The following is a 26,746-nucleotide window of genomic DNA, read 5'->3' on the forward strand; positions in this document are numbered from 1 at the left end:
GACTTCAATATGATGCAAACAAGAGGGAAAGATGCAACCACGACTTTTAGAATGTCGCACAGTTCATAGTTTTAATACCCGTGGTGTTAGTATCACGGGATGCCTGATTGTTGTTACCAAAGTTGAATCACCCAATGAAGCGTACACAACAAATGTTTCACATTTACATCGTTTTTTTTATTTTACCAGGATGTAAATTTAGCTATTTATGACATTTCCTTGCAGACACCTGTGGTTAAAGGGTTCCACAAAAGACCTGGAAAGGTATCAGTGAATGTTTTGTCATTACTATTTTTTACTCGTAATAAAAACCGTGCTCCCACCTCAGATTGTAACATCACCTCTTTGTCCCGGTCCAGCTTTTCATACACGAACATGACAACTTTGGCGGTGAAGTCTACGAGCTATGTAGTGACGTCGAGGATGCCACACAGATGAAACTCTCTCCTGTCATCTTGGTGCGAGTCATCCGAGGGTGGTAAGGAGGCTTTACTGGTCTAATGTCCTTTTGGCTTTATTAGGTCAATTATTGTATGAGTTACTTAGCATTTGTCTACTCCTTGGGGCTTCTACTGGGGTAATGCAGCACGTCTACCACTGCGTCACATCACCATTCCTTTTAAGAACACTTTCAATATGTGTTTGAGAACTGTGGATGCTAATTGTTGAAGCTTTTTGAATTTTCCCTTGCTTGCTTGATGTCCAACTTTAGTTGCTCAACAGTCCAGTCTCTGTATATTGCTCTGCACATGATGCGCCAAACATTTTCAACATTTTCATCGCCACCACACATACAAAATGTAGCTTGGTGTTGTCTTTCTGAAGTTAGCAGGGATGTCCCTGAAAAAGACTTTGCTTGGATGGCATCATATATTGGTCCAAAACCTGTATTTACCTATCATAGTGTCTTCACACATTTTTTTTTTTAAGCCCGTATACTGGCAAGACTTTGTGTAATATACAATATACTCTAGAGGGTTTTTTTTTTGTTCTCTCGGGCTCCTTGGCATTTGAGGACTAGGGCTTAAAAGATTTGAGCGTACTTGTATTTCTCTAATTTTGTGGTTGCGGAAATAGTCTTGTATTTTTCTGTCTTTAAATTTACTCTTGATCTCATCTGGGCTTGGACTGTGACTTTGTGGACTTGATAAATGTGGCCTTGACTTCAGCCCTGCATAGTGAATATTGTTTTTTAGTCAAGGTTCTTTAAAATTTGCCAAAGGTTGCAAAGCTGTTTGTTAGCCATTCACAAAGAATTTTATTTCTAAATCCGTAAAATCTATTTAGGAACATCTTTGCAACCTTTAGCAAACCCTGACAAAAAAAAAATGTCTGCTACATACGCAAGCACTCGCAAGCCTTTGACAAATTTTGGTAACTGACAAGCTTTTCTGAAGTGTACCTGAGCTCACGTGGCAATTTCGTTTTCACAATGATGGTGTTTCATAATGCTGTGCCACCTGAGGGATCGAAGGGCTCTGGCTTTAGTATTGGGTTTTCAACCTCGCCTTTACATTTCTCCGGATTCTCTGAATCTTGTAATCATATTATAGCCCCTAGATTATGAAATCCCTAAATTCCTTCCAATTGTACATTGAGTAACGTTCTTAAATTGTTGAACTATTTGCTCATGCATTTGTTAAAGTGTTGAACCTTGCTCTCATTCGTGCTTGTTAACAATATTTTTTAGCCAATCACAACACCCACGTCTTTCTATTTAACTTGTTCACTTGTGGGATGTTCCAGGCAGGTGTTTTTTGAGCATTGCTTAACTTTCCCAGTCTTTTGTTGGCCGTGCCCCAGCTTTTGTGGACTGTGTTTCAGTCATCAAATCCAAAATTTGCAAACAACAAAACCTGTCCGTTTGAATAATAAATATATTTTCTTTGTCGTGTATTCCATTGAATACAGTTGAAAACGATTTGCAAATCATTGCTTTCTGTTTTTATTTACTTTTTACACAGTGCGCCAACTTTATTGGAATTGAGGTTTGCATGTACATTATTTTAGTATCCGTCAAATCTAATAATGTAATCGTCGTTTTGTATTCAGTTGGCTCCTTTATGAACACAAGGGCTTCCAAGGTCGTGTTATTGCCCTTGAGGAAGGTCATACAGATCATATCGTGAACATGTGGGCTGACGATGGCGCCCCAACAACTCTTGACGAGAAGGGCCAGCCTGTATCGCTGACACCCTTGACCATCGGTTCTATTCGACTGGCCGTGAACGTAAGTTGCTGCCTTGGATCTGTCTCTCGAAATGTCTCATTTCACCCCCCACTTGTGTATCCGCTTCGTTCAACTGACTGGCCGCAACATTACTTACATCTTCACGTTTTGATGAGATCAATGCAAGAACTACGCCACCAATTCTGGATTTTAGCTGAGTACCCCGCATATTACACCTTTGCGGTATTACGCTGACCTACATTTAAACACACTGAGAGGTGTTCCCAACATTTTGCTCCTCTCATGCAGCTAAGTAAGGTCGCCAAAATACTACAAGCAACACTCGGCATGATGTAGTGTTTTCTACACCACTGCAAAATGCACCACTGCACCGATGAACAAAAAAAATATTTTTTTCATTATTAATTGGGAAAAAAAATATGAATTATTCTGTCTGTTGCAGGACTATACCCAACCCAGAATTGACCTGTTTACGGAAGTTAATGGTTTGGGAAGGGTGTCGTCTTACTATGACGACACAGTTGAAATGGTCTCCTTTGGGATCCCCCAGCCTACTGGTTCCATCAAGGTCCATTCTGGAGTGTAAGTTGATGTTGCTCAACTGATGTATCTAATGTTGTCTAATTTGCTTCGTTTACTGCTGCTTTCCAGTTTGAAAAGAGAAATCTGCTAAATATATTTTTTTCCACTTTCATTATTTTTTCCCATGTACCTTTTAGTATCTGGAAAGTACTGGCTAGTGGTCTAAGTGCAACATCTGTTATTAAGTCTAATTACCAGGTTGAGCTTGGGATCATTATTATGAGAAGACGATAATTATAATTAATTTGTGCGCGTTACTTCCTCATAATCATTGTGTTGTCTTTATAAAACAATCGTCCACTTTCTCTCCATGTTCTCTCTGTATGTTTAGCTGGCTTGTGTACAGCGATCCTGGCTTTGGAGGTTTCGTCGGAGTGCTGGAAGTAGGCGAGTTCCCTCATTCAGAGACCTGGGGATTCCCTCAGCCCTTTGTTGGCTCTCTCAGACCTCTTCGAATTGTGAGTCTACACTGCATGGTATCACGTTTGTGTCATTTTGTGTATTGAATAATTCGGATGATGTCTGACTGTCTTTACAGGGTGCAATAAAGGTGGAACATCCTGAAGAAGTCAAGGTTTGTGTTGTCGTAGATCACATCTCTTATGTTAGATTTATTGGGTGTCATATGGAATAAATGAATTGCCGCATACACGGTCTTGGAATTTGGAGGCGTTGTAAATATAAGATAATACCGCCGTAGCAAATAGACAAATAGGAACATGTACCTAAGCTAATGTTGATTAAGCTCTACTATAATGCAAATAAACAATTGAAACTGGAAAGCTAGAATCTTGCATAATTATCACTTTTTGCAGAAGTGACAATACAAAGATGTGACAGTTGTTAGTCATATCATCCAATCTGACGGCAGGTGCAATGATGCTCGGTTCCTTCCGGCACCGTAATTGAACTTGAAAAAGTGTTAAAAATATGACCTGAAACCATTAAAATGTAAAATTCCCGCCATATTCTGTGAATCATTCCCATTTGGGTTGAACTTAACTTGCTTGTCCATGCAAGTTTACGACAAGTTGAAAGGTGCATGAAATATTTAATAAATGAGTGTAAATGTGAAATGGAAAGGCGTGACTTTGACCACAATATAAACGTTCCCGCTGTTTAGTCTTGACTGAATTGTGAACTGAGTGATCCTAATTTGATTTTCAGCTGCAACTGTATTGTAGAAACCACGGGGCATGAAGTTGTCAACTAAAAGACCTGGGCCCGCAAGCTCATCTGTTAATTGATTCTTTCCCTTTCTGGCTTGTTCAGGCACTAGTGTTTGAAAAGGCCAATTTCGAGGGAGAATGTTTAGAGTTGGATGGTGACTTGTACAACTTGAGTGAGGAAGAGGGAGAAGCAGAACAAGGCACCACCGGTGGAACTAAAAATACAATCGCTACAGTGGGCTCCATCAAGATACTCGGTGGTCTGTGAGTATTTGAGTTCACAGATGCGAGTGGAAAGGATATCTTTATATTGCTGATGATGAGTTACAGTCGACATGTCTGAAATCCCTTCTGTACTTTTTTTGTCCGGTAGCTGGGTTGGCTGTCAAGAGGAAAACTTTGAGGGTCAGCAGTACATCCTGGAGGAAGGAGAGTATTCCCATTGCAGTGAGTGGGGGGGTTCCGAGGATGGTCTACTCTCTCTTCGGCCCATTAGGACGGTAAACTTCATTTTATTCCCGAGCCCCTTTATCTAATGTTCTCCACAATATTTTACAGTCTTAGTGGATCATGAGAAAAAGGATTTTCATGTTATCTCCCTTAGGATTTCTTGTCCCCGCACATTAAATTGTTCAGTGAACCCAACTTGGACGAGCGGGGGCTCAGTGTGGATCTAATGGGCCCCATTGCCAACGTGGAGGACATCGGCCATGGATTAAAAACCCAATCCATCAACGTCCTGAGTGGAGTGTAAGTCAAGCGCTCGATCCGAAACAACAACGTTTTACTTGCGCGGTGCATCGTAAACATAAAGGCTTCAGATTCAGATCGCATTGTACTGGCTGGGCTGGAAGAAAAGTAAAGACTTTAAGTCGACTTTGAGAGGACAGAGAGAGAGTAAAAACAAGGGGTAACATGAAATGTTCTTATTGTGTCCTCTCATGCAGACACTTGCAGTTTTAGGTGTGTGCCACTCTTCTTACAAGCATGACTAAGAGTTCTGTCACTGTTCAAACACTTGACACACCTTGTTGGTGCATACAAACAGCCCCTGAGGATACAGTTCACAATTAGCTCGCGCAACTCATCTCCCCATCTCATTGTCTCTTGTGGATTTGCATAATTTTCATTCCTGTGCTTCGATATTTGCATTGAGGCTAGTGGCGATATGAGTTAGAGAATTGGTCTGATTTTGAAAGCCTTGTCAAAGTATCTCATTGATAAGAGAAGATATCTGTAGAAATCGGTAGTTTGGTTTTCTATATTTAATACAATGAATATTTAAAATAAGGACCTATAATGCCAAACCAGGTCATTTTTCGAATACACTTGACAGCCAAGGCTGTGATCAAAATGTGTTCATTATTTTTTATTGTAATCACATTAGAGCTTGACCCTTCCTGCTTAATTGAAATGTCCCTTTCCAAGATGTTTTTTTTTTTCTTTTTTCTTCATGTCCAAGGAAATCCACATAGACCAGGCGTGGGCAAACCACGGCCCAGGGGCCACAGGCGGCCCATTAAACTTTATAATCCGGCCCACCCAACATGAAAAAAATTGAATTAATAAACCTTGTTATTGTTTTATTTTCTAAAAACTGTGGTTTTTCCAAAGACATATATACTGTTGTAATGCTTTTGTTCACTTTAATTTACAATTAAATGTATTTTTTTTCTCCAATGAGGTGAGGTTACCAAAACACTCCATCCATCGACTCCTGGTCCAGCCCCTCTGTCAAATTTTAGAACCCATTGTGGCCCGCCAATCAAAAAGGTTGCCCACCCCTGACATAGACTCTCTGCTTGTAGTCCTCGGACCTGTTTAGAAATAGACCTCCCCACTGATGTGATTTTCTAGAATTGTTGTAAAAGTGACCATTTGAAAATTGAAACAAAGTGTTGCATATAGATTATTCAGTTTATTGATCTGATCCCTAATTATTGTGAGAAATCATTAACATGATCGGTATCTTCACATAAATGAATATCATTATTATTAATAACATGCAATAATAAAATGGTTCAAGGTTGTTTGAGCAAATGTCTTATTTCAGAAGTGTGTATTAAACTAGTAGCCATTTACTCTAATCAGTAGCCAACTAGTTCTCGATTTTAAAATGCCGGTGACCATAGATGGAATTGAGCGATACATATTTTAGACAGCTAAGATGTCTTGCACCATTGCAGGTGAATTTTAAACTATTTTGGCAAATATTCTGGTACGTGTTTGATCACAGACAATATTCATTTCAAAGCTCATCAGTATATATTAAGTAAATTATCGTAAAAATAAAAGTTCTTTATTAGCCATATGCTGAATGTAAAACAAAATTTGTTCTGTGGATTTGACCTATCTGAGTTGTTGTCGGTGCTCACCTTTTAGTACCCGAGAACATTAGTCAATAACGCTGAGTGGGAATGCACTTTTCAATCCTTCTTACATGTCAAATTCTTGTTTTCTTTCTTCTCCTGGTGACAGCTGGGTGGCATTTGAGAATCCTGCATTCAGTGGTGAACTCTACATCCTGGAGAGGGGCCTGTATTCATGTCCAGAAGACTGGGGTGCCCAGAATTTCAAGATCTCATCAATGCAGCCAGTTTTCAATGTAAAAACTAGAACAAAACATAACAAAAAAAAACTAACTCAAATTCACTCTAAGATTCCCTGACTTCTTTTTTTTTTTTTTTTTTTTTTAATATAGGAAACATTGCTGGAATCTCAGTTCAAGGTATGTGGTGTAACCATTTCTCCTGCTGTATAGTAGATGGTTTGGGAATTGTACAAAATGTTGGAATGGCTCTGTGGGAATTTGTACCCATTCATCCAGAAGCTTGCTTGTAATGTCAGAAGTCGCAGACGTTGGTCAAGAGGGCATGGCTCACAATTGCTGTATTCCTTTGTGCATTGGGCCACAGTCATGTTGGAATGGAACAAATTCCATATGTGATGGAAAGCAAATCATCCAAAATGTCACACTCAGATGAAGGAATACAGTACAATTTTTCAAGTGTGATTTCCCTCAATAGTTACTCCGACTAAATTGACTTTTTACATCATAGTTAATTGTTGGACCTCTTTTGTGGTCTAATGCCTTTTTCTGTCCAGGGTCCAAACAAACCACCTTTCTCATAAGTGTGCGCTTTCTTGCAATCCAGGTGAAGCTGTTCTCGGAGCCCAACTTTAAGGGTGAACTGTTAATTCTGGAGGACAATGCAGCAGCTCTGCATGAGGACTTTGTGCCCAGGTCCTGTAAGGTGCTTGCTGGCAGGTACAAGAGCCACATCTAAACTGATATTGAATACAACAGCAAAAATGATGCTTATATATTCGCAAGGATATGGAGGGACTTTAATTAATGCTGAAGTATTGCACAATATGCACATAAACACAATGTGATAACTACATTTGAGCCAACCCTCGCGTAACATAAGATGAAATGCAAATATCCATATCATATGGTACTGCAATCTGAGTGTGTCTTGACTTAATGCTCAGCTGGATCGCATATGACGGCAGCAACTTTGCTGACAACATGTACTTACTCGAGGAGGGAGAGTATCCCGACACTGAGTTCATGGGCTTCCTGTCCTCAGACGTGAAGATCCGTTCCATGAAAACCGTTGGCCATGTAAGTGCCCATGTTTGTTTGCATACGCGCGTGCGTCTGAGAGTACATGTTTGTACACCGAGTTCGTGTCATATTGCATGTGAATAATAAAGCTCTCTGCTTTCTTGTGTAGGAGTTGTCTCTGCCCTCCCTCTTGCTATTCAGCAAGGTGGGTTGCGCAGGTCGCAGGGTGGTGCAGACTGGTGGGACTGTGAACCTGCACCAAACTGGCTTATCTGCTCACACACGCTCTCTGGTGGTGGAGGGAGGAAAGTATGTACCTACCTACGGCTAACAAGGTTGTTGAAATTCAATAAAAAAGAACCTGTTTTTTGGGGGGGTGACAAGTGGCTACACTGGCTTGCTATTCTTCCTATGATGTTGATAGATGTGTAAATAATACTTTTTGTGATGATCCAACTTGTGATAGAAAACTTGAATGAAATGTGCGATCTATGCATGATTAGAAACTAACATGTCGAATCATACTTAAACCACAACGCGGTTCAGACTAATTTGTGTGCAATTAAAAATTGGCACAAATTTGTCATGGTAGTGTTGGCCTAAAACTATTAGCGTTTGGCATAAATGGACCATCCTGCTAACACAAAAGTAATTTAAGAAATTATTAATGGAATCATTTTGCTGGTTTCCTTGGATACTAAAAAATCTTAGCAGTTACATGAACCTAAAAATAAGGCCTTTATTGGCATTAAAATGTTATAAATGGATTTTTCAAAATGTTAGCACATGTTAAGTAGTAGCCTCAATTTTCAAAATAAACTAACACTCTGTAAAATACAAGGAGTAATAGTGGAAGCAACCAAACAATGTGAGTTTCAGTTGGGACTCATTTATATTATGTTCTTCAGCAACTCTGGACAACATTGGGAACATTGTGAAGTTGGTCTTAAATTTAATTTAAATGAAACTAAAAAGTCTTAAGAAAAAGATTAAGTTGCCATAAGCTGTAGGGACCCTGTTGTGATTGTATGCCCTTACCTTGCTTTTGTTCCCGTACCTTTGATTATTAGTTTCTAAGAGCACGAGGGAATGCAAATCTTACCAGTCCGACAAAAGTTGTAACAGATCTCTAAGAAATTCCTTCACATGGTGTTAGCTGAGGTTTAACAGTGTAGCATCCTATTAAGCGCATTAATTGTGCCAAAGATGTGAGGAGCTCCAAACGGGGGGCTCAACTATATAAAGACTTTTTCACTTGACGTTGTCTCGTATTTGAACCGGCCCCTTCTAGGTGGGTGTTGTATGAAGGCAGCAACTACCGCGGGCGACAGATGGTGCTCCAGCCGGGTCAAGTCGTCGACTGGTGCAAGTTCAGCGGATGGAAGGGAATCGGATCGCTGCGGCCATTGCTGCAGGTATTGAAGGATCTTCTTTTGAATAAAACACTGCAGAGTTGCATCATCTGTCTCGCTTATTCATACTGAGGGAGATTTTAAATGAACTAATTAAATGTGTTTCATGTGTCCCACCTACAGAAACAGATTGGCATCCGTTTGCGGAACAAGGGGACGGGATGTCTAATGTCATTGATGGGGGCGCTGGAAGACATTCAGCTGATGAGGGTGCATGCCGTGGAAGAGACAGGGGGCATAGAGCAACTCTGGCTTTATCGAGACGGTCACCTTGCTTGCAAGGTAGGCATCACGTTTAAAGTGCTCTCGACCTTTTTCTCCAGATACAGTACTCACGATGCTTAAATGAAGTTTGTGCATATTTTGCAATGCCGCATTCGGGGCGCTTGGTTACATATATTGGATATGTCGTTTGTACAAACAAAAAGTGTGCAGTAAAAGACATGTTGACCACCTGTCATAACGAAAAGAGTCCATTCAGCATCAGAAGGTGCTTTCATGTGAACTTTTTCAATTTCATTGCGACACCTTTTTTTATTTTTTAACAGGAATGAGGAAAATTAATTGACTTAATCTCCACTAGAGAAGTGAGATTTATTTTGATGGGAAATATGTCTTAGCTCAATAAAGGGTGCGAAATACTGATTTATACGCTCTGCATACTTAACCAGTTTTTTCACTTGTATGTTTGACTTCATTGTGTTGGCAGGAAATCACAATTTTTTGCTTTCTGTACCTAGCCGGATGTCTTTGAATTTTGTACACACTGAGCAGTTTGCTGTGCTTGTGCACGGTATCAACTCGTGGCAAATTAGAATTTTCAGTTCATAATATTTACTTTGAATTTTTTCTAATTTATCTCACTGGTGGATTGTGTGCTTCCAGCTGGCCGAGGACTGTCGCCTGGAGACCTCGGGTAACATGGTGATGGCGGGCTGTCGGCTTTGTGTGTCTCCAGAGGCAGGAAAAGACAACCAGCTGTGGGACATAACCTCAGATGGTCTGGTGCGCTGCCACTTCCAACCGGGCCTGGTCCTTGAAGTCAAAGGTCAGATTCTCTTGTGTCAGTCAACTACAGTGATCACCATTAGTCAGTCAATGAATTGAAAAAAAAAAAAATCTCATTATTGGAAATAAAAATTAATATAAATCAGACTTTTATTTAGAAGACGTGTGCACAGGCAGGCAATGTTTTCAGTAACAATTTAATATTCTTAAGAGTCATGCTCGTGTTGACTGAATAAAAAAGTTAACTTTTAGCTATATTGTTTTATTGATTAACCTCATAACGTAACATTCTACTCTGTATAACAGGAGGTCACCAGTACGACCAGAACCAGGTGATCCTCAACACGTTCGAGGAGGGAAAACCAAACCAAAGATGGACACTGGAGATTTTGTGACATGCAGGGCCAAGTTGTGGCCCTCAGACGCGGTTCCGCTACTGGAACACACGCCACTCATACAAGTCCTGAGTGGGACTTTGCACAAACACTGCACTCTTGTAGCATTTGGACCCTCGTGGGGGACGGTAACCATGTTCTGATTATACAGTGAGAGTTAACTTAACACTTTGATTTTGTTCATGTTGTTTTTGTACTTTATAACAAAGAGAAATATGTTCTTATTTATGTCGCCACATTCTCTTCATATGTTGCATTTCTTGTTTTTGTCAGCCCCGGCTTAATGCTGCCATTCTCTCTCTCTGCTTTATGGTACGTGACGTCTCAACGACAAGGTGTCTTGTTCCTCATCTCATGTTGATGGACGCAATGAAGTCTAAACTCCAAAGATATTTTATTGACGTTTTGTCACCATTGTTGGTAATATTGTAAAGTTTTGAAAGAGTTTTCAAAGTAAGTTTTAACACTGAAACTGATTCATATTGTTAGGTTGTAAAGAATTCTATTTTAAAATGGACTGTTGTAAATATGTAAACATAAAAGAGAAAAATACTGGTTACGTTCTCGTGTATCATTTCAGACAAGCAACATATTTGTGGTTTTAACTCTATGAAACCGTTTGTTGCCAATGTTGATGTCAAGTGTCACCCTGCATTTGTTGCTAGGCTCGCTCTGCACAGCTAATTGAACTTTGGTCTCAATTCCAAAAGCTAGTTTACCAACAACTTGCGTGGACCTCTAAGTGTTGAATTGTTGACTGCTGATCAAAATGAGTAATATTTTAACGTTGGATTCAATGTAGTGTCGGCACATACAAGTACATTCTGCCGTATATAAATAAAATAAAACATCAAAGTCGATCTGGTGATCGGGAGTGCTTTTGACCACGGTGCCAACCAAGTTTGTCGGTTACAATATGCCAGAGGAACGTGCCTGGTCATGCTCGTTAATGTTTTCTTTTTCCAATTTGAAACATTTCATGTTGGATTCGAACATCTGCCTCACAGTTCTGAGGTTCAGAGTCCTGAAATCTGAGCTCCACCTATCCTGTATGGATGGCATTTGCATGTTCCCCCCATGCTTGGGGGGTTATTTCCCCCAAATGACCAACATTTCTTAAGTATGACTGGATGAGGGCCAGCCCAATGTGTAACGTGGGCATTTTGCCCAGTGTCAGCTGGGATGGGCTCCAGTTTACCCCTTTTTACAATGTTGCTTTCAACTCAGGCTTCATCCCTGTGAAGCAGCGACAATACTACTCTGATTACTGATCTGTCATTTTTTGGGGAGGCGGCAAATAAATAGTCCAATTAAGGCTAAATTCAACAATCAGGATTTCAAATGAACATTTATTTTAGAATGACAAAACCATAACATTTCCCAGTATTTAAGAGGTATTAATACTCTTTATACTCAATTCCAGGAGTCAGAAAACACATTGGGGCTTCATGTAGCTGACTAAATATTTTTTTTAAATAAATTTGGTGCTATGCATCAGCTGTCCCCTTGTTGACCTGGACCACAGTCTTTCCTCGGGCATGACCCTTCTCCATCTTCGCAAAGGCCTGAGGAACTTGTGCAAAGCTGAAGGTTTCCTCTACAACAGCATGGATCTGCAAATGAAGTCAGCACAGGAAAAGTGAGTTGTGCATCTGTAAACTAATCTGATACATTTTTTTACAGCCCAGCACTAACTAAACAGTCAAAATGTGTTTCACCTGTTACCTGAAGTGACTAAAAATTTATTATATCAAGTAATTCTTATGTGTACAGTTAGTCAAATGTTGAGTTGAAATAAATTTTCATTTGGAAAAATGGGTAACAGTAGGTATCAGCGTGGTTTGTACGTCTACCGCGGTTGGTTTTAATCACAACTCAAGCTCGCTAGTTTGCATGCCACGGTACAAACGTAAAGTACAGATTGTTCGCATACCTGCCCTGCATCTACCATCTCTCTTATTTCATCCAGGGCTGGACCGCTTGGTGCAAAGAATCCCCAACGGTAGTGGACACCCTTTAAAAGGTGCTGCAAGACAAACTTTATTTTCAAGGTCTGTTCATGTGACAAAATAGCGGCTTCAGCAGGTTACAGTCAAAATGACAGAATCCGATTGGTGTATGCTGGATATGTTGGTAAAATGACAACTGCTGCTGTGATCCAAAAGCAGCGAGAAACTTGACACCTTGTTGCACACAAACCAAAGTAAGCAGGAGTGTAGCATTATGCAAATAAGTGTGGTAATGATGATGTTCTTTTGGAACAAAGTAACATCCAACTGCAACTATTCTCTGAATGACTACCCTGAGAATCAGAGGATTCCAAACTGCCTCAAAAAGCATATGCTTTTTTCTAGGCCTTAAAAATAATAGTAGCATTTACTACGACAGTATTTGAGCATGCCTTCTTGCAGCACATGATGATGAATTCTCACGCCACTGTGCGCCCTCTTGTGGTACCTAAAGGAATCACTGCCAAAGTAGAACATTTCATAAAGCACAATACATCTTTACTTACAAAAAACCCTGCTAATCAAGAAACTCTTAAAGAAAAAACATTTAAAATGTAGTAAAATTTGTAGTTGTTTTGGTCCAATACATTTTGACAGATTTTTTTTCAGTTTTTAATGTTGAAAGTTTGCATAATGTTACAATGCACAACGATAACAATTCCCCTGCATAGAAACCAATGTGAATTGACGGTGGCCAGATGCTGTGAAGTTTGGTGGCGCCATCTGGCAAGGACAGCGATCTAAAGCATAGTTGTATTGTATCCAAAAGTTTTGCTTCGACTTCAAGACAAAATAATTACAAAATCGGCACCTGATCGTGTCATGTAATGTAATTTCATGCAATGCAACGTCATGTTATGGCAAGCAATGAAATGTTATGCAATGTCATGTAATGTCATGGCATCTTAAGGCACCACTGTCTTGAGATCTGGGGTCACCAAAATAGTGCCCTTGGCCCTGAGTTATGGGATATTGAGACTTTCTAGGAATGTTGCTAGGAGGCCCCGAGTTATGGGATATTGAGACTTTCTAGGAATGCAGTTTTTTGCCCCATATTCATCAGAGGACACTGTTGTAGGAAAACATTTGACAAGTTCTTTTATAAATTAAAGAGGTCATACATGATTTTAGAAAATTGACTTTTTAATATTTGCTTACACACTAAAGTTGTGTGACTGGAGTGACCCACCAACTGTGCAAGTAAATATTCTTATTTATTTATATGCATTTCAACCTAATTCTAAAAATGTTTGCGACACTTATTATTGGCTTTACAAAATAGTCATGCCCTCCTTGCGAATTTTCCAAACCATGACAATGCTAGCACGGCTGGGCAAAGATCCAGAGCCACTTTCAAGTGATTTAGTTTGTAAATGTAGTGCTTCTTTTAGTTCAGTGTGATATTCATATTTTGAGGATCCTCTTATTTCTGAATCAAATATGAAGTCAAATTGTTATTAGGGAGATTTTGTTGTCTTACCTTGACGACCTTACAGGATACAGTGGCAGCAGTCTGCATCATTCCATCAGCAATCCCAAGAGTATCGGTGTTTAGGAGGAAGGGCGTAACTAGAGTGACATACTTGGCGCCGCTCCACGGCTTGAGCAGATTCAGCGCCCAGCGTTCTGTGCTGCCTCCAATGTTATCCAGGATTAGGTCAAACCTTTATGAGGAGGAGAACGGTGCGAGTAAAGCAGGAAAGTTCAATTACCGCAATTTTCTGAGTAGGTTAGTAACAAACTACGCTGATATATTGATTATTGGCCGGGCCGATTATCGGGGCCAATAATTTTGCATTTTGACGATTATAGGCATCTGCCTTTTTTTTTTAAAGGCCGATAAATTAAAAGCTAGTTTATTTTGGCTCGCTGCAGCGCACTTCTCTATGTCTCTCTGCTGTGCTCATGCCTCTGCCCGCAGAAGCAGATTGTCCCACCCACAGAACCATTTGACTGGATCCTTGTGCAGCCAATCATCGATAAGCTGCCTGTTTGCTTTGTCACCTCAAGTCAAACGTACTACAGGAGAGGTCCCGCGACCAGGAAGGTAAGGCAACAGACTTTGTAGAAATTTAAATAAATGTCAGTCACAACCACTTGTAACATTGCAATGAGCCCTTTTATGTCATATAAACACACGGGACAGTTCTGCTCGCCACAGTAAGCTGCCTCGCCTTGAGGCGAAATCTTATCACTCCCCCATTGTAACATTGTAGAGGTAATTTGCTACTTGAACAAAACGGCTCGGGAGGTAAGTAAAGTTGATGATAATAAAAGTAAGAAACAAGTGGTCTGTGTGTGTAAGCCACATGTCATGAAAAGCTAAACTCAACTTTATTTATAGATTACTTTAAAACAACCACCACTCCATACAAAGTGCTGTACAAGGTACAAAATTGACGGCAAAGTAAAATCAAATGGCAGATTTGATTTTAAGGCCATATTTGTCAGTTCTCTCGACGATCGCCTGCACGGCACGAAATGAAAGATGTGTGCTTGTTCTCACTTATCCAGGGCAGCAAGCGGCACTTCAACAGGTCCGGCCGTGTAGTCCACCGCGTGGTCCGCTCCGAGCCCCCTGACAAGACTCTCAGCATTTTGGGAGCATGTTACGGTCACATGAGCTCCCCACGCTTTCAACATCTTAAACAATAACAAGAATCTCAAGATTATTTGCTATCCGTCAGACGTCATAGCAATTTTACACTATACCTGGATGGCAAATGTTCCCACTCCTCCAGACCCTCCAAGGATCAAAACACTGTGACCAAAAAGAAGACAAAATGTGAGAGAGCGTGTATGTGCATGAAAGTTAAGATGTGTGTGCGTGTGTATTCCCTCACCGTTTGTTGGCACAGTTGTCTTTGGTGAGCCCGCCGGTGTTGACGAGCGCCGACCAGGCCGTGGTGGCCACGTAAGGGATGGCTGCAGCCTCCGTGTGGCTCAGTGACTTGGGTTTCAGGGACACCTGAGTGTGACAGCACAAACGAGTACAAACGCACGCACGTCAGCCTTCACCAGTAAATACATCATCATTACGATGATGTCATTCTTACCTCATTGGCACTCAGCACAACAAACTCAGCCAAACTTCCCCGCTTCCATGGTGGGATGGCAGCCCACACCTGATGAGGAAAAACAACCGAAACATTTTTCACTGTCTTCATGGGAAAATGGAGTGCATTTTTAGTTGTACGTTTAATAGATTAAATCAATAGATTTACGGTTTAGTGTATGAGTGTGACATGGTTCAAGTTTGACATCGATGCAGTTTGTCGTTTGCATGAATGGCGAAAAGCTTACACAAATGCAGATTTTAATTTGGTGTTGTGAAGTAGCATTGTGATTCATTATTCACGTATCCCATTTGATATATCGACCAAAATATGATATAACAACAATGCTATACTCAGAGTATAAACTACATTAAGACACATTCTTATAATAACCTAAATGTGATTCAAGACAAAGTAAAAGAGGATACTTTAATTATTAACACTATCAAAAAAAGGACAGTAAGATGTATACAAGTCTTGTATTTGACCATGGTGGACATTGGGAATTTAGTTGCAAAAATATTTATCTCACAAAAATCATTGACAAATCTTTTAAATGCTGTCCAATCATTTTATATGAGATAATGGTGGGCTATATATAGTTTACACCAAGGGTGATTCTTTGATCAGACATTTAGGGGTCCCCAGCCTGGCCAGGCATGATACATTTGATGGTTTTGTGCATTTCAACACAAATGCACCATCTCTCTCTCTCTCTCTCTGTTTCTGAATATACGTTTTTTTAATTTAAATCTTGTCAGTAGCACCTCGCCTTTAAAATGAATACATGCACGTGACACAACAGCTAACTTCTCTCTCATTCCAATTCAAACAGAGGACAGTGGCACTGTCTCTAACCACCTGAAACATTTCCGACCAGCCAACCCCTACCTAACAACAACGACAAGTCAACAACAATATTAATTTACTGTAAATGCAGCAAAAAAAAGAGGAATGGTAATGACAGCAGCGGAATGTGAGTGGCAAAACCACATTTGGTGGAACAAACCATTTTTGTTGTTAAATGTTTACATTTCAGCCAAGTGATGCGTAATTGTAAACTTTTCAAGCTTGTTTTAAATGGAAATAAAGTTTTTTTAAAAATTCCAAATTTTAGGCGTGCTGGGATTCCCAAAAGTGGGCTAGAAATGCCTATGGTTTACTCAGTATGTTTAATGTGTCACTACATTTTACCTCATCTCTTTCTTGAAAATACTTGACATCCAGACCACACTCCATGATAACCCCAGACACGTCCCTCCCCAGGATGAGTGGGAACTCACTGCCCGTCTGATTAATGTTCAGAGGGTCTCTCTTCATGGACAAGGTTGCAGCACCATAACCACCTGGTAGAATGCACACAACATTATAGTTTATCCATTAAACATCACAGGATAAATTGTGTGCCATGAATAGAGAGTTTCCTCTGATTTAAATCCCTTCAGAACATATTGCACTGGCAGAAATAAACAATAGCAGATGTGAAGTTCTGAGTTCTGCTATTGCATTCGTAATAATAAGGACATATTCATACAAAATGTGGGTATGTTTGTGTCAATCTGATTCCAGAGATGGCAAAAGAAACAATTCTGGATTGTTGGAGGTAGAAGTACAAATATTATAAACTAGCAAAAATTGAAGTAGTGACTCAACACTTAAGTGAAAGATTAATACTCAAGTAAAGTACAAATGACAAGTCTACTAATGCACAGTACCGGTAACAAGTATTTGTCGTATTGTCACCGAGTTAGTTTGAAAATTCAAGACCACAAAAGGTGTCACTCGCCTCTCATGCTGACATCAATCGGGTTCAGCCCTGCAGCAAACACCTTGACGATGACCTCATTTGGGTAGGTGATGACGGGGAAGTTGGCATTTTTGGTGAACCGCAGAACATCATTGCCTCCGTATTTATCAATGACCCATGCGGGCATGACAGTTCCGCAGCTGCTGGAGGTCTTGAAAAATCTTGAAAGTGATGTCCTTGAAATTTTACGGTGAAATAACCACCTTCTGTCCACCACGCGTCTGATCGCTGCCATCTCTGCGAAGTTGAATTATTGCAATTTTGAAATTACACCAACCTTTCCACCCCTGTGGAACGGGGCAGTTCGAACTGCAAAGCTATCAATTGCGCTGACTGGTTATAGTTTTAAGCACTACTACCTTCCCACTGTAAACATCTCTCTTTTAATTATTCTATTAAATGCAGTGAAAGATTTTGCCCTCTCAAAACGACATGCTTCTCAAATAAATAAAGAAACACTTCCTGAATTACTGCTTCAACCAATCAAACTCATGCTTGCTCGAACCGCGGACCAATGAGACAAGGTCTTGTTAAAACACCCGGATTTACCAAACAAACATGGCAGCCATCTGATGCCGCACACCGTTTTGAAGGTTGATTGCGAAAACCTGAAAGTATCATTAATATGCTCAACCTGACTTTACGAGAGGTCAGTACCACTTCGAGTGTTGCCGTTTTGTGTGTTAAATCTAACATTTTAGAAAAATCCGTCCGATTAGCCAGGCTTGTGTGTATGTCGAATGATATCACCATACTCAAATGATTGTTGACCGTATAACCAGCGTAATACAGTAATCGCTCCTAACTACGTGTACCAAACCAGATAGAGCTATGGTTTGTACCATGTGTGATATAAATTCGCGACAGAAATTTACACGCAAGCAGCATACAAACTTTGGATGTACTTTGGAATTTCACAGGTTTCCATTGCATTCCGAGAGGGAAGGATCTCTCCAACCGAGCTGTGTCGAAAGTGTTTGAACCGCATCAAGCAGAACCAGCATCTAAATGCTTACATCACGGTGACTGAGGGACTTGCCTTGAAGCAGGCTCATGAAGCTGAGACCAGACTGCTGCAAGGTGAATGAACACTTGCTGTTAAAGTGTATCTGTTCAGTGTAATCACTCGAATATTCTATGATCTGTAGGTACCCCTAAAGGTCCATTGGATGGAATCCCATTTGCAGTCAAAGACAATTTTAGCACAAGAAACATCAAGACCACATGTGCTTCAAGGATGCTTAAAGGTATGTAGAGAAATGCGCATCGTGTGTTCACTTAATATATTTGATAAGATGTGGTGATTCGCTGATGATCCTTGTTGCAGACTACACTCCACCATACAATGCCACAGTGGTCCAGAAGCTGTTAGACCAAGGAGCTGTTCTCCTTGGGAAGACCAACATGGATGAATTTGCTATGGGGTAAAAGCATTATTGGCGTTTAACGCATCTATCATATGGTTGATTTTTTTCCATATTTCCTCGATTTTGTGGAATACACTCTGCCTAATCCACTCTGGGTATACAGTGAACCCTCGCTACTTCGCGCTTCACCTTTCGCGGCTTCAGTGCTTCGCGGGTCTAAAAAATATTCGGGGGCATTGTAGTTTCGCCGAGCGGCACGAGGGGGCGCTGGAGCGGTTAGACGGCCGGTGTGCGCCGAAGAAGAGAGTGGACGAAGAAGAGCACGTTCCCCCGGGCACGATTTGGGGCGACGTTTCGCGCGGTTCGGACCGTACCAGAGCAACGGCCGGCGTGCGTGGCAGTTAAACCGTAGTGGAGCACCTTCCCCGGGCACGGGCAGTGCCAAGCGGCCCCTAAGTTTAACCGAATGGAAGCTCCGGGGGAGGAGGGCGGGCGTGTGTCACAGTTAAGCCGAATAGGAGCACCTTCCGCCCGGGCACGAGCGCGGCGACATTTCGCTTCGCTCGGGACCGTGCGAGAGCTCCGGAGGAGACCGGCAAGGCGTGCGTGGCAGTTAAGCCGAAGAGGAACAACTTCCGCCCGGGCATGAGCGGAGCGCGAGGCTGTCAGTTATGAATGAATAAATAAATAAATGAAGAATGCCACCTTTCATTTCACAGGGCACACCGGACGGCGTGCCAGCAGGTAAAAGTCGAAGTAATTAAATAAATACAAAAAGAAGTAATTGAACAAATACAAAAATAATGGCTGGGGAATAAAAAAATAAGTTTTAATAATATATATATATTTTTTTGTTATAACATGAATTTCACTCTCTCTCTCTACCCGTATATATATATATATATATGTGTGTGTGTGTGTGTATATATATATATATATATATATATATATATATATATATATATATAAAAAAATATTTATTTTTTTTAAACATTTTTGAAGGTGCGCCGCTACTTCGCGGATTTTCAGTTTTCGCGGGTGGTCTCGGTCCCCATTAACCGCGATAACCGAGGGTTCACTGTATATATGTTTATTTATTTTTTTACAGAAATTTATATCTTTGATTTTTACAATATCGATGAAAATGACATTTTTACATGTCTACAATTTGATTTTCAGTAGTCATAATTCCACTTCAAAATATCTTTAATTCACCTCAGATATTTTCAATTAAGTTTTACCTAGGCAAATAACCAGAATATTATGAAATTATTAGGGTTTCTCTGCAACTGATTTGTAGATATAATGAGTAACCCGTTGCGGATATGTGAATTACAGATATTGCTTAGTCGAATGAAAATGAAGGAAAAACTATGTTGACATCTACAATGTTAATTCCAGAAATCCGATTCAGCTCTTAATACTCATGTAAACCATGTAATTGATATATCATTGATACCACAAAAAATATTCCATTAATCTGCATATATATATATATATATATATATAATTAGAAATTAGAAATCCTTTTATTGTCATTGTACTCAAGTGTGCAACGAGATTAGAGAGCTCCCCTCTCCAGTGCAATACAACAATAATACAGACAAATATATAAATTAGATAAATAAGAGAGTGCAATATATGTATTTTGGACGTAAACAAATAAATAAAAGCCTCCTCTCTCTAATACAAACTTGGTACTAGAAAAATAAATAAAACCGTTTAAGAAAGTATGGTCAAAAAGTCACAAATGTTGTTTGTCAGCATTTTGCTTCCTTGTCTTCCAGTTCAAGCAGCACTGATGGTGCATTTGGACCAGTGAGGAACCCGTGGAGCTACGCTACTCCCTACTGTGAGCGGACAGGAGCGGTACCGCATTCTGACTGGGTTATACCTGGAGGAAGTTCAGGAGGAAGCGCAGCAGCGGTGGCCTCCCTGACCAGTTACTTGTGAGGCGTCACGTGGTTCAATCTCAAATGTGTTCCAAAGTGAAAGAGATTGACGGTGTAATATTGTCTTTATGGCAGCGCTTTAGGGTCGGACACAGGTGGTTCCACCCGTAACCCGGGCGGACTGTGTGGTGTTGTGGCTTTGAAGCCAACTTATGGACTGCTGTCGAGACATGGCCTCATACCACTGGTCAACTCCTTTGATGTTCCGGGCATTTTGACACGAAGTGCCAGCGATGCAGCCATTATTTTAGGTAGGTTGTGTCTGGCTTGCATTGGAGCTGGAAAAAGTCCTAATCAAACTCATGAGTTGCAAAAAATAGAGATGTTTACAGCCTAATTCGTGATGACGAGATATTTGTTTCAAAGTGAATACGGGTCCTAACAAGTGGGTTGTGTTAACACCTCTATTATTTGAAATGGATAATGTCATTATCGATTTAGAATATGCATCCTAATTTTATTAGAAATAGAAGGATTCTGAATTCTTCTTTCACTCTATCAATGCTGCGAAACAATGGCCGGTCAATTCTTCCGATTGAAATGTTTTCTCAAATTTGAAAATTGGGAGGATAGACGGACTTCATTGTTGTGAAGTCAAAGTTGTCTTGCAATTGGACTTCACAGAGAAGTGTGAACTGTGAGTGAGCTCATGAGTTTGTCTGCCTTGGCATGGCCTTGACGATGAATTTCTAAATGCAAGTATTATTTCCTAACGATGATTAAGTTAACAAGGTAGAACACGCGTCAGGTTAAATCTTTCCTGTATAAATTAAATATATACCCAAGTCTGGATGCGTACTTTGCCACGTTATCGGCAATTTAAATGAAATGATTTATTTTCCAGTCAGCTCGTCCCCATTCACTGAGGACCTCACAACCCGCTCCAACGTAGAATGCACGCTTGTCTTTTTCCTGTGGTACATGTGGAATAATAAATACTGTTGGTGCTGTTTGTACTGCTTCTGTAAAACGCAAGCAGTCGCTGGCCTAAAACACAGAAATTGATTTATTGTGCGCCTTGCGGGCGTATCACTTGGATAACTCGCACATTTGTATTTTTGTTTCCTTTGTATAGTGTGGAAAAAACTCTTACATGTATTTTGTATTATTGTGTTATTTCACAGTTTCAACTGATCTTTTAATTTTTTTTTGTCTTTTAAAGATATAAAACAACTGACCTGTTTTGGCAGCCGCTGCTTGTTGTTACAGTAAAATATTTTGCAAATATATTTTCAGTGTGGCATGGTGGACGACTGGTTATTTTTTTTTCAATAGTCAATGTGTTCTGAACCGAAAACCGTGACCACAAAACCGAGATACGGACAAACAGTGGATTTAGTGAACCGTCCCACCCCCAACCTCCTCTGTTTTATGTACGTGAACGAGCTCTGATCCCTCCCAGTATGGGCCACAGTCGAGGATGGATTTTGTTACCATGACTGTCTTGGGAGACTTTGCTTTGTGATGCGTGTGTGTGTGTGTGTGTGTGGGCGTTGCGGCATGGCGCGTTTTCTTTATGAGATACCAGAAGTTTTACATGGTTGTTTAATTTTACGTGATGGGCGGACGCAATTAAAACGTAATTTTGCCATAATACAAAATGTCCCCCTTGTTACCAAATGTGATTATCTTATAAAAAGTGTCTCTACCTGAAATATAGGCAGGTTATTCTTTTGTTGTTTCCTAAACACCAAGTGTTGAAACCTATCTGGAAAATCTTATCTGAAATCTTGTTGACACATCAACCAGGTATTCTCCAAGGCCTTGACACAAAAGACTCCACAACAGTTCCTGCACCCCCAATGTCAACAGCGCTGCCTGAACACTTAGACGTCAAGAACCTCTGCGTTGGCATTCCAAAGGTTAATTTCTTCTATTTTTTTTTTAGGATTCTCATTGAAAGACTTGCAAATTAAACACATTTATTGTAGTAACATGTTTTTTTTCTCCAATTTTGATATGCCTCGTTAATCATAAGTTGTAATGTTATATGATGTGACTGTATTTAGTTTGCCAACAGAAATCATTTGCCATCCATTTCATTTCTAGACACAAAATTAAATGGTTGCTTTTGCTGCAATGGACAACATCATAACACATAAGACGGAATTTCATTCTTAATGTTCATCACGAATATGAGCAGTCGTTGCCATGGCAACCTTGGATCACCCGCTTACAATTACATTGTTGGATGAGCCAGGACACTTCTAATAATGGCCTCTGTAAAATGCCGTTGCTAATATCGGCAATGTAAGCCAAGTGTTTATATCCCATAATACGGAAAATGGATGGATATTGTTCTGAGTCCTAAAAGTACAACATCATCATCTTATTAGACCTATACCGTCACCTACGATAGCTAACAAAGCTGTGTGTGCCTCCCATCGTCTTCAGGAGATGTACGCCTCTGGACTGTCCGAGGAGACGGCTGCCCAGTGTAGTCGGGTCGCTGACATGTTCGAGGAATCGGGTGCGCGCGTGGAGCAAGTGTCCCTCCCCCACAGCCAGTTTTCCATTGCGTGTTACCACGTCCTATGTTGTGCTGAGGTGGCATCTAACATGGCGTGTTTCGATGGCCTACAATATGGTGAGAACCAACACTAAGGTACTTTCATATACCGCATGCAGTGGCGTTGCACAGGAAATCTGCGTTTTGAGTTAGGATTTATTGAGAAGCTTTTGAGAAAGTCCGCCTGTAGCCTCACTCAGCTTGGCACTCAGTTTTGAAGTTTCAAGATGACAACGCTGATGTTAATATGTATTTTTGTCCCATTGATCAGGCCATCGTAGCGAAGTGAACAGTTCCACAGAGGCCATGTACGCCACCACACGACATGAAGGGTTCAATGATGTTGTGAGAGGCAGGATATTATCTGGAAACTACTTCCTGCTCAAACAGTAAGGATTTTTTTTTTTACCCACATGAGACAAATAGATATAGGACTTCATGGAAGAATGAAAATTGTATGAATTGATTGTACTTCAGTCATCTGGATACAGAGACAGACTCCTGTCTGTCCATCCATGCTTCCGCTTTCTGAAATTGTTTTTATTTTTTGTTTCATTCCCATGGTGAAACACGCCAACTAGGTATCATTTTGACCTATCTCTGTAATGTCCAGTTTTCTCTTGAAATGACCACCATAATAATTTTTTTTCCTAATGCCTGACAGTCATCCTCCTCAGTCACCCATTGTGTAAATCACAAGACTATTTAGCTCCGATTCCCCAATCAGAGCGCGGAAAAATGCTGACGTCTCTTAAGGCCTTTGCGAAGGCCAAAATACATAAACAACGCACATAAATTACGAGTCAGTTGTACGTCGCTAATTATGAGGAGACCAGTCCAAGCCCAAGACGTAGTTGTAATTTTTTTTTCCTTCCACTTTGTCAGGAACTACGAGCAGTACTTTGTGAAAGCTCAGAAGGTTCGTCGGCTGATTGCAGACGATTTCAATCGCGTTTTCGACTCAGGTGTTGACGTGCTGCTGACACCCACCACTCTCTCAGACGCTGCACGTTATGCCGACTTCACACAAAAAGACAGCCGAACACACAGCTCGCTGGAGGATATCTTCACCGTCAATGCCAACATGGCAGGTACGGACACGGCAAAAATGATGAAGGAAATCGAACATTTAGTTTCCTTGGGTTATCATTGATCGTGACACTGAGAAAAGGACAAATACTATGTGACGGCAATGTATGTATTGCATCGATCATAGTGACTTTATTGAGGTCGTTCAGTCGGTTTCTTTCTGCTTGTTATCACTCCCCAAATTAACCTGTAACTACACTTAAGATCCTAATCATCACCTTTCCATGAACTGTCCTTCAGCTCGCATTTTTCCTCACTCCAGGTCTCCCCGCTGTTTCTGTGCCAGCTACCTTATCCAGAAGAGGCCTTCCTATTGGCTTGCAGCTCATAGGCCCCGCCTTCCAAGACATGAAGGTGCTTAGTGTTGCCCAGTGGATCGAACAAAGGGTTGACTTTCCCTCCATCAGTGACTTTGAGGAATCCAACATCAGGCCGAGTTCCAGTTCCAATATTAACTTTGCAGAGGGGGCAGAGATGTATAGATGTGGTACTTGACGATTGAAAGTTGTAATTAAGTTGATGAGGTCCTTGTGAGACGAAGCGATTCGGAAAATGGATGAATGAAAAAAGATTTGAAAGCCACTTCCTGTGGAGAAACAGAGCGCCGCAGAAATCTGCTTCAACAACTGCCATGCACCCACATGAATGACATCACTATTTCTGTCTTTTCTATCGCGTATATTGCAACCATTGAAATCATGCATGAGAAATAATCATGTTCGAGAATCATGTATTAGATTTTTTGTTTAGTTTTTTTGCTGCTCGAATCAAACAAAATGGAACGGACTTCAGCCAAACGTTGGTCGGGTTACTCCATCTTTACCCGCGGAAAATTAACATTTTAATTTGGTGAACAGTACTTTAAGCCCTTTGATAGGAATTGTGGAGTTGCTCATAATGTATGCCCTCTTCAATTATCGACTGCGTTAAGTACTACTGTCAATGGAATTTTTCAATCGCTACTGTATTAAATACAAGCACATACGTTTGTTCTAAAAATTATTGAAACATCGTTGCAGATTTTAGTGGTTCTTAAATTTCAAGGCTCCAACAGTTTGAAATGAACAAATAAAACACTTACTTCTAGAAAGTGGCCAGCCATCTATCCTTCAACGCGGTTTGTCCTCAGTCGGTTCACAGTTTAGCTGGAGCCGATCATAAATGACTTTGGATGGGAGGAAGGGTACGATTTAAACTGGTCATCTGTCAATCGGCCGGCACATATCTGCAAACATGTCCGCAGTCACGGCAGGGGATCTTTTAAAGTATACAGTTGAAAGTCAAATGCATTTTTCAGGAGCAGAGATTTGAACCCACTTGACTGTGAGGCAGACATGCTTACCACTAACATTTTAAATAAATGCATATATCTGTTTGAATGTGTTTGCTACTTCGTGGAAGTCTTTGTTGATCTTTGACACTCCTCATATTTTATACACTTTTATTTGTATTTATTTAAAAGAACTTACCTCATTCTCTCATAGTTAAAATTGTACCTCTCCAAATCCTCAAATGCCCTCTCACAGTTGCTACATTTAGTCTGTCAGATAAATTGAGCTAACTCCCACTGAGAGTAACACAATTCATGTCCTGTATCTAATTTTGTTGTAGTGAGACTGGCTAATCCAAAGAATAATACATTGTTCCACTTTTTAAGGCAGTGTTGTCTTTAATCAGCCAAGTGTTGATCATTATTGCTGCTGTCACGTACATATTCAGTTGTTAGATTCACGCGATTACAGTAAGAACCGTCTGCTTCAAAAGGCCAACTTGTAAAGAGATCATTATTGAGCATAAGGTTCACTTTTCTTGTATGGTGTTTGTCTGTCTTTTGGGATGTCAAAGGTGCACACGAGGAAGTATGAGGGTGTGTAATTTCCAAAACGGAGGTAAAGTGTCAGTTTCCTGAGTGACAAACAAGTCACATTCATGCCGCATCAAAAGCAGGTCATGCAAAACTTTATCTGCAGCAAAGTAGCAGCGGGTTCACAAACTGCGCAGATGGTTGCCATGGCAGCCAAATGATTGGCCACTTGATTTTGGGCATGTTATGTGGAAATGTTTTTGCCGTCTTATCTCATATTGGCTTATGTGGAATGTGACAACTTTAACAGATTGAACATGTCATGTGGAGGATTTCAACAATACATAATGCTGCTATCTCCCCACTTTATTTGTCGCTAATGTTAAATAGCTAAAGAAATGGTCTCGCTCAAGATAAGATAAATCCTTGGTTTCATTTTCTTGAGTTCAGGATGTGGTGATCCAACGCTGTCACAAGTGCACAGAGAACCCAGACGAAGTCTCTTCACAATTTTAAAGGAAAAAAAATTACGACTGTTGTTTTATCTACTCTTCTTGTCTTTTACTACTTAACTTTTTCTTTTTATTGTTTTGTCATTTAGCGTCATCTTTAAATATTTTCATCTGCGCTGAGAGGTGTGGCTGGCCTTCTCATGGGGGTGTGGGCTCACCCTGGAGGTTCTTTAGGCCCGGGGGCCTCTGCACCATGTGTAGGGGTCTATTCCGGTCAATTTGGGTTGGGGTCTTGGTGAGCTCAGCATGGACGAGCTCCTCTTGGCTACCCTTTCCTCTTATGGTTTTGCAGTTTTTTTTTTTAAACACAGTT

General features: G+C 40.5%; 3 protein-coding genes across 5 annotated transcripts in view; 2 read left to right on the forward strand and 1 right to left on the reverse strand.

Annotated features, from left to right (window-relative positions):
- The window catches only part of crybg1a (crystallin beta-gamma domain containing 1a), a 36,853-nt gene extending 25,966 nt beyond the window's left edge, over positions 1 to 10,887 (forward strand). The window contains exons 6-23 of the mRNA XM_088289316.1: positions 226 to 264; positions 360 to 478; positions 2,053 to 2,230; positions 2,634 to 2,773; positions 3,105 to 3,231; positions 3,312 to 3,347; positions 4,046 to 4,206; positions 4,316 to 4,442; positions 4,547 to 4,692; positions 6,421 to 6,547; positions 6,644 to 6,670; positions 7,098 to 7,210; positions 7,438 to 7,570; positions 7,683 to 7,822; positions 8,805 to 8,928; positions 9,049 to 9,207; positions 9,811 to 9,973; positions 10,240 to 10,887. Coding sequence (XP_088145442.1) covers positions 226 to 264; positions 360 to 478; positions 2,053 to 2,230; positions 2,634 to 2,773; positions 3,105 to 3,231; positions 3,312 to 3,347; positions 4,046 to 4,206; positions 4,316 to 4,442; positions 4,547 to 4,692; positions 6,421 to 6,547; positions 6,644 to 6,670; positions 7,098 to 7,210; positions 7,438 to 7,570; positions 7,683 to 7,822; positions 8,805 to 8,928; positions 9,049 to 9,207; positions 9,811 to 9,973; positions 10,240 to 10,328 — 2,148 coding nt within the window. The 3' untranslated portion in view covers positions 10,329 to 10,887. The remainder of the gene's footprint in view (positions 1 to 225; positions 265 to 359; positions 479 to 2,052; positions 2,231 to 2,633; positions 2,774 to 3,104; positions 3,232 to 3,311; positions 3,348 to 4,045; positions 4,207 to 4,315; positions 4,443 to 4,546; positions 4,693 to 6,420; positions 6,548 to 6,643; positions 6,671 to 7,097; positions 7,211 to 7,437; positions 7,571 to 7,682; positions 7,823 to 8,804; positions 8,929 to 9,048; positions 9,208 to 9,810; positions 9,974 to 10,239) is intronic.
- A 770-nt stretch (positions 10,888 to 11,657) lies between these two features.
- rtn4ip1 (reticulon 4 interacting protein 1) lies at positions 11,658 to 18,187 on the reverse strand. 3 transcript variants are annotated; one of them, XM_088289570.1, is made up of 10 exons: positions 18,095 to 18,187; positions 17,180 to 17,437; positions 16,588 to 16,739; positions 15,394 to 15,462; positions 15,181 to 15,305; positions 15,050 to 15,098; positions 14,844 to 14,980; positions 13,818 to 14,001; positions 12,262 to 12,354; positions 11,658 to 11,941 (listed from the first exon to the last, which is right to left on the reverse strand). In XM_088289570.1, the coding sequence occupies exons 1-10, from the start codon at positions 18,126 to 18,128 to the stop codon at positions 11,816 to 11,818; spliced, it is 1,227 nt and encodes a 408-aa protein (XP_088145696.1). In that variant the 5' UTR covers positions 18,129 to 18,187; the 3' UTR covers positions 11,658 to 11,815. The 3 variants fall into 3 exon arrangements, with proteins under 3 accessions (XP_088145696.1, XP_088145784.1, XP_088145864.1); XM_088289658.1 differs by having other exon boundaries at positions 18,106 to 18,181; XM_088289738.1 differs by lacking the exons at positions 11,658 to 11,941; positions 12,262 to 12,354 and adding an exon at positions 12,362 to 12,797.
- On the forward strand, positions 17,687 to 25,500 carry qrsl1 (glutaminyl-tRNA amidotransferase subunit QRSL1). Its single transcript, XM_088289445.1, has 11 exons — positions 17,687 to 17,849; positions 18,121 to 18,280; positions 18,349 to 18,447; positions 18,528 to 18,624; positions 20,355 to 20,516; positions 20,595 to 20,770; positions 22,269 to 22,381; positions 22,914 to 23,106; positions 23,300 to 23,417; positions 23,914 to 24,119; positions 24,380 to 25,500. The coding sequence occupies exons 1-11, from the start codon at positions 17,826 to 17,828 to the stop codon at positions 24,610 to 24,612; spliced, it is 1,581 nt and encodes a 526-aa protein (XP_088145571.1). The 5' UTR covers positions 17,687 to 17,825; the 3' UTR covers positions 24,613 to 25,500.
- The last annotated feature ends 1,246 nt before the right edge of the window (positions 25,501 to 26,746 follow it).

This window comes from Idiotropiscis lumnitzeri, chromosome 1, assembly GCF_059441095.1.
Source record: "Idiotropiscis lumnitzeri isolate Australia: NSW breed Sydney's pygmy pipehorse chromosome 1, RoL_Ilum_1.0, whole genome shotgun sequence".
In the NCBI taxonomy this organism is placed as follows: Eukaryota; Metazoa; Chordata; class Actinopteri; order Syngnathiformes; family Syngnathidae; genus Idiotropiscis; species Idiotropiscis lumnitzeri.

Coding starts and splice junctions, on each gene's coding strand:
- qrsl1 (XM_088289445.1), top strand. CDS start 17,826: ATGCTCAACCTGACTTTACGAGAG. Junction 17,850..18,120: donor TCAACCTGACTTTACGAGAG/GTCAGTACCACT, acceptor GGAATTTCACAG/GTTTCCATTGCATTCCGAGA. Junction 20,771..22,268: donor CGATGCAGCCATTATTTTAG/GTAGGTTGTGTC, acceptor CACATCAACCAG/GTATTCTCCAAGGCCTTGAC.
- rtn4ip1 (XM_088289570.1), bottom strand. CDS start 18,128: ATGGAAACCTGTGAAATTCCAAAGTACATCCAAA. Junction 15,463..16,587: donor ATTTTCAAGAAAGAGATGAG/GTAAAATGTAGT, acceptor TTTCCTCATCAG/GTGTGGGCTGCCATCCCACC. Junction 14,981..15,049: donor TGGGAACATTTGCCATCCAG/GTATAGTGTAAA, acceptor TTATTGTTTAAG/ATGTTGAAAGCGTGGGGAGC.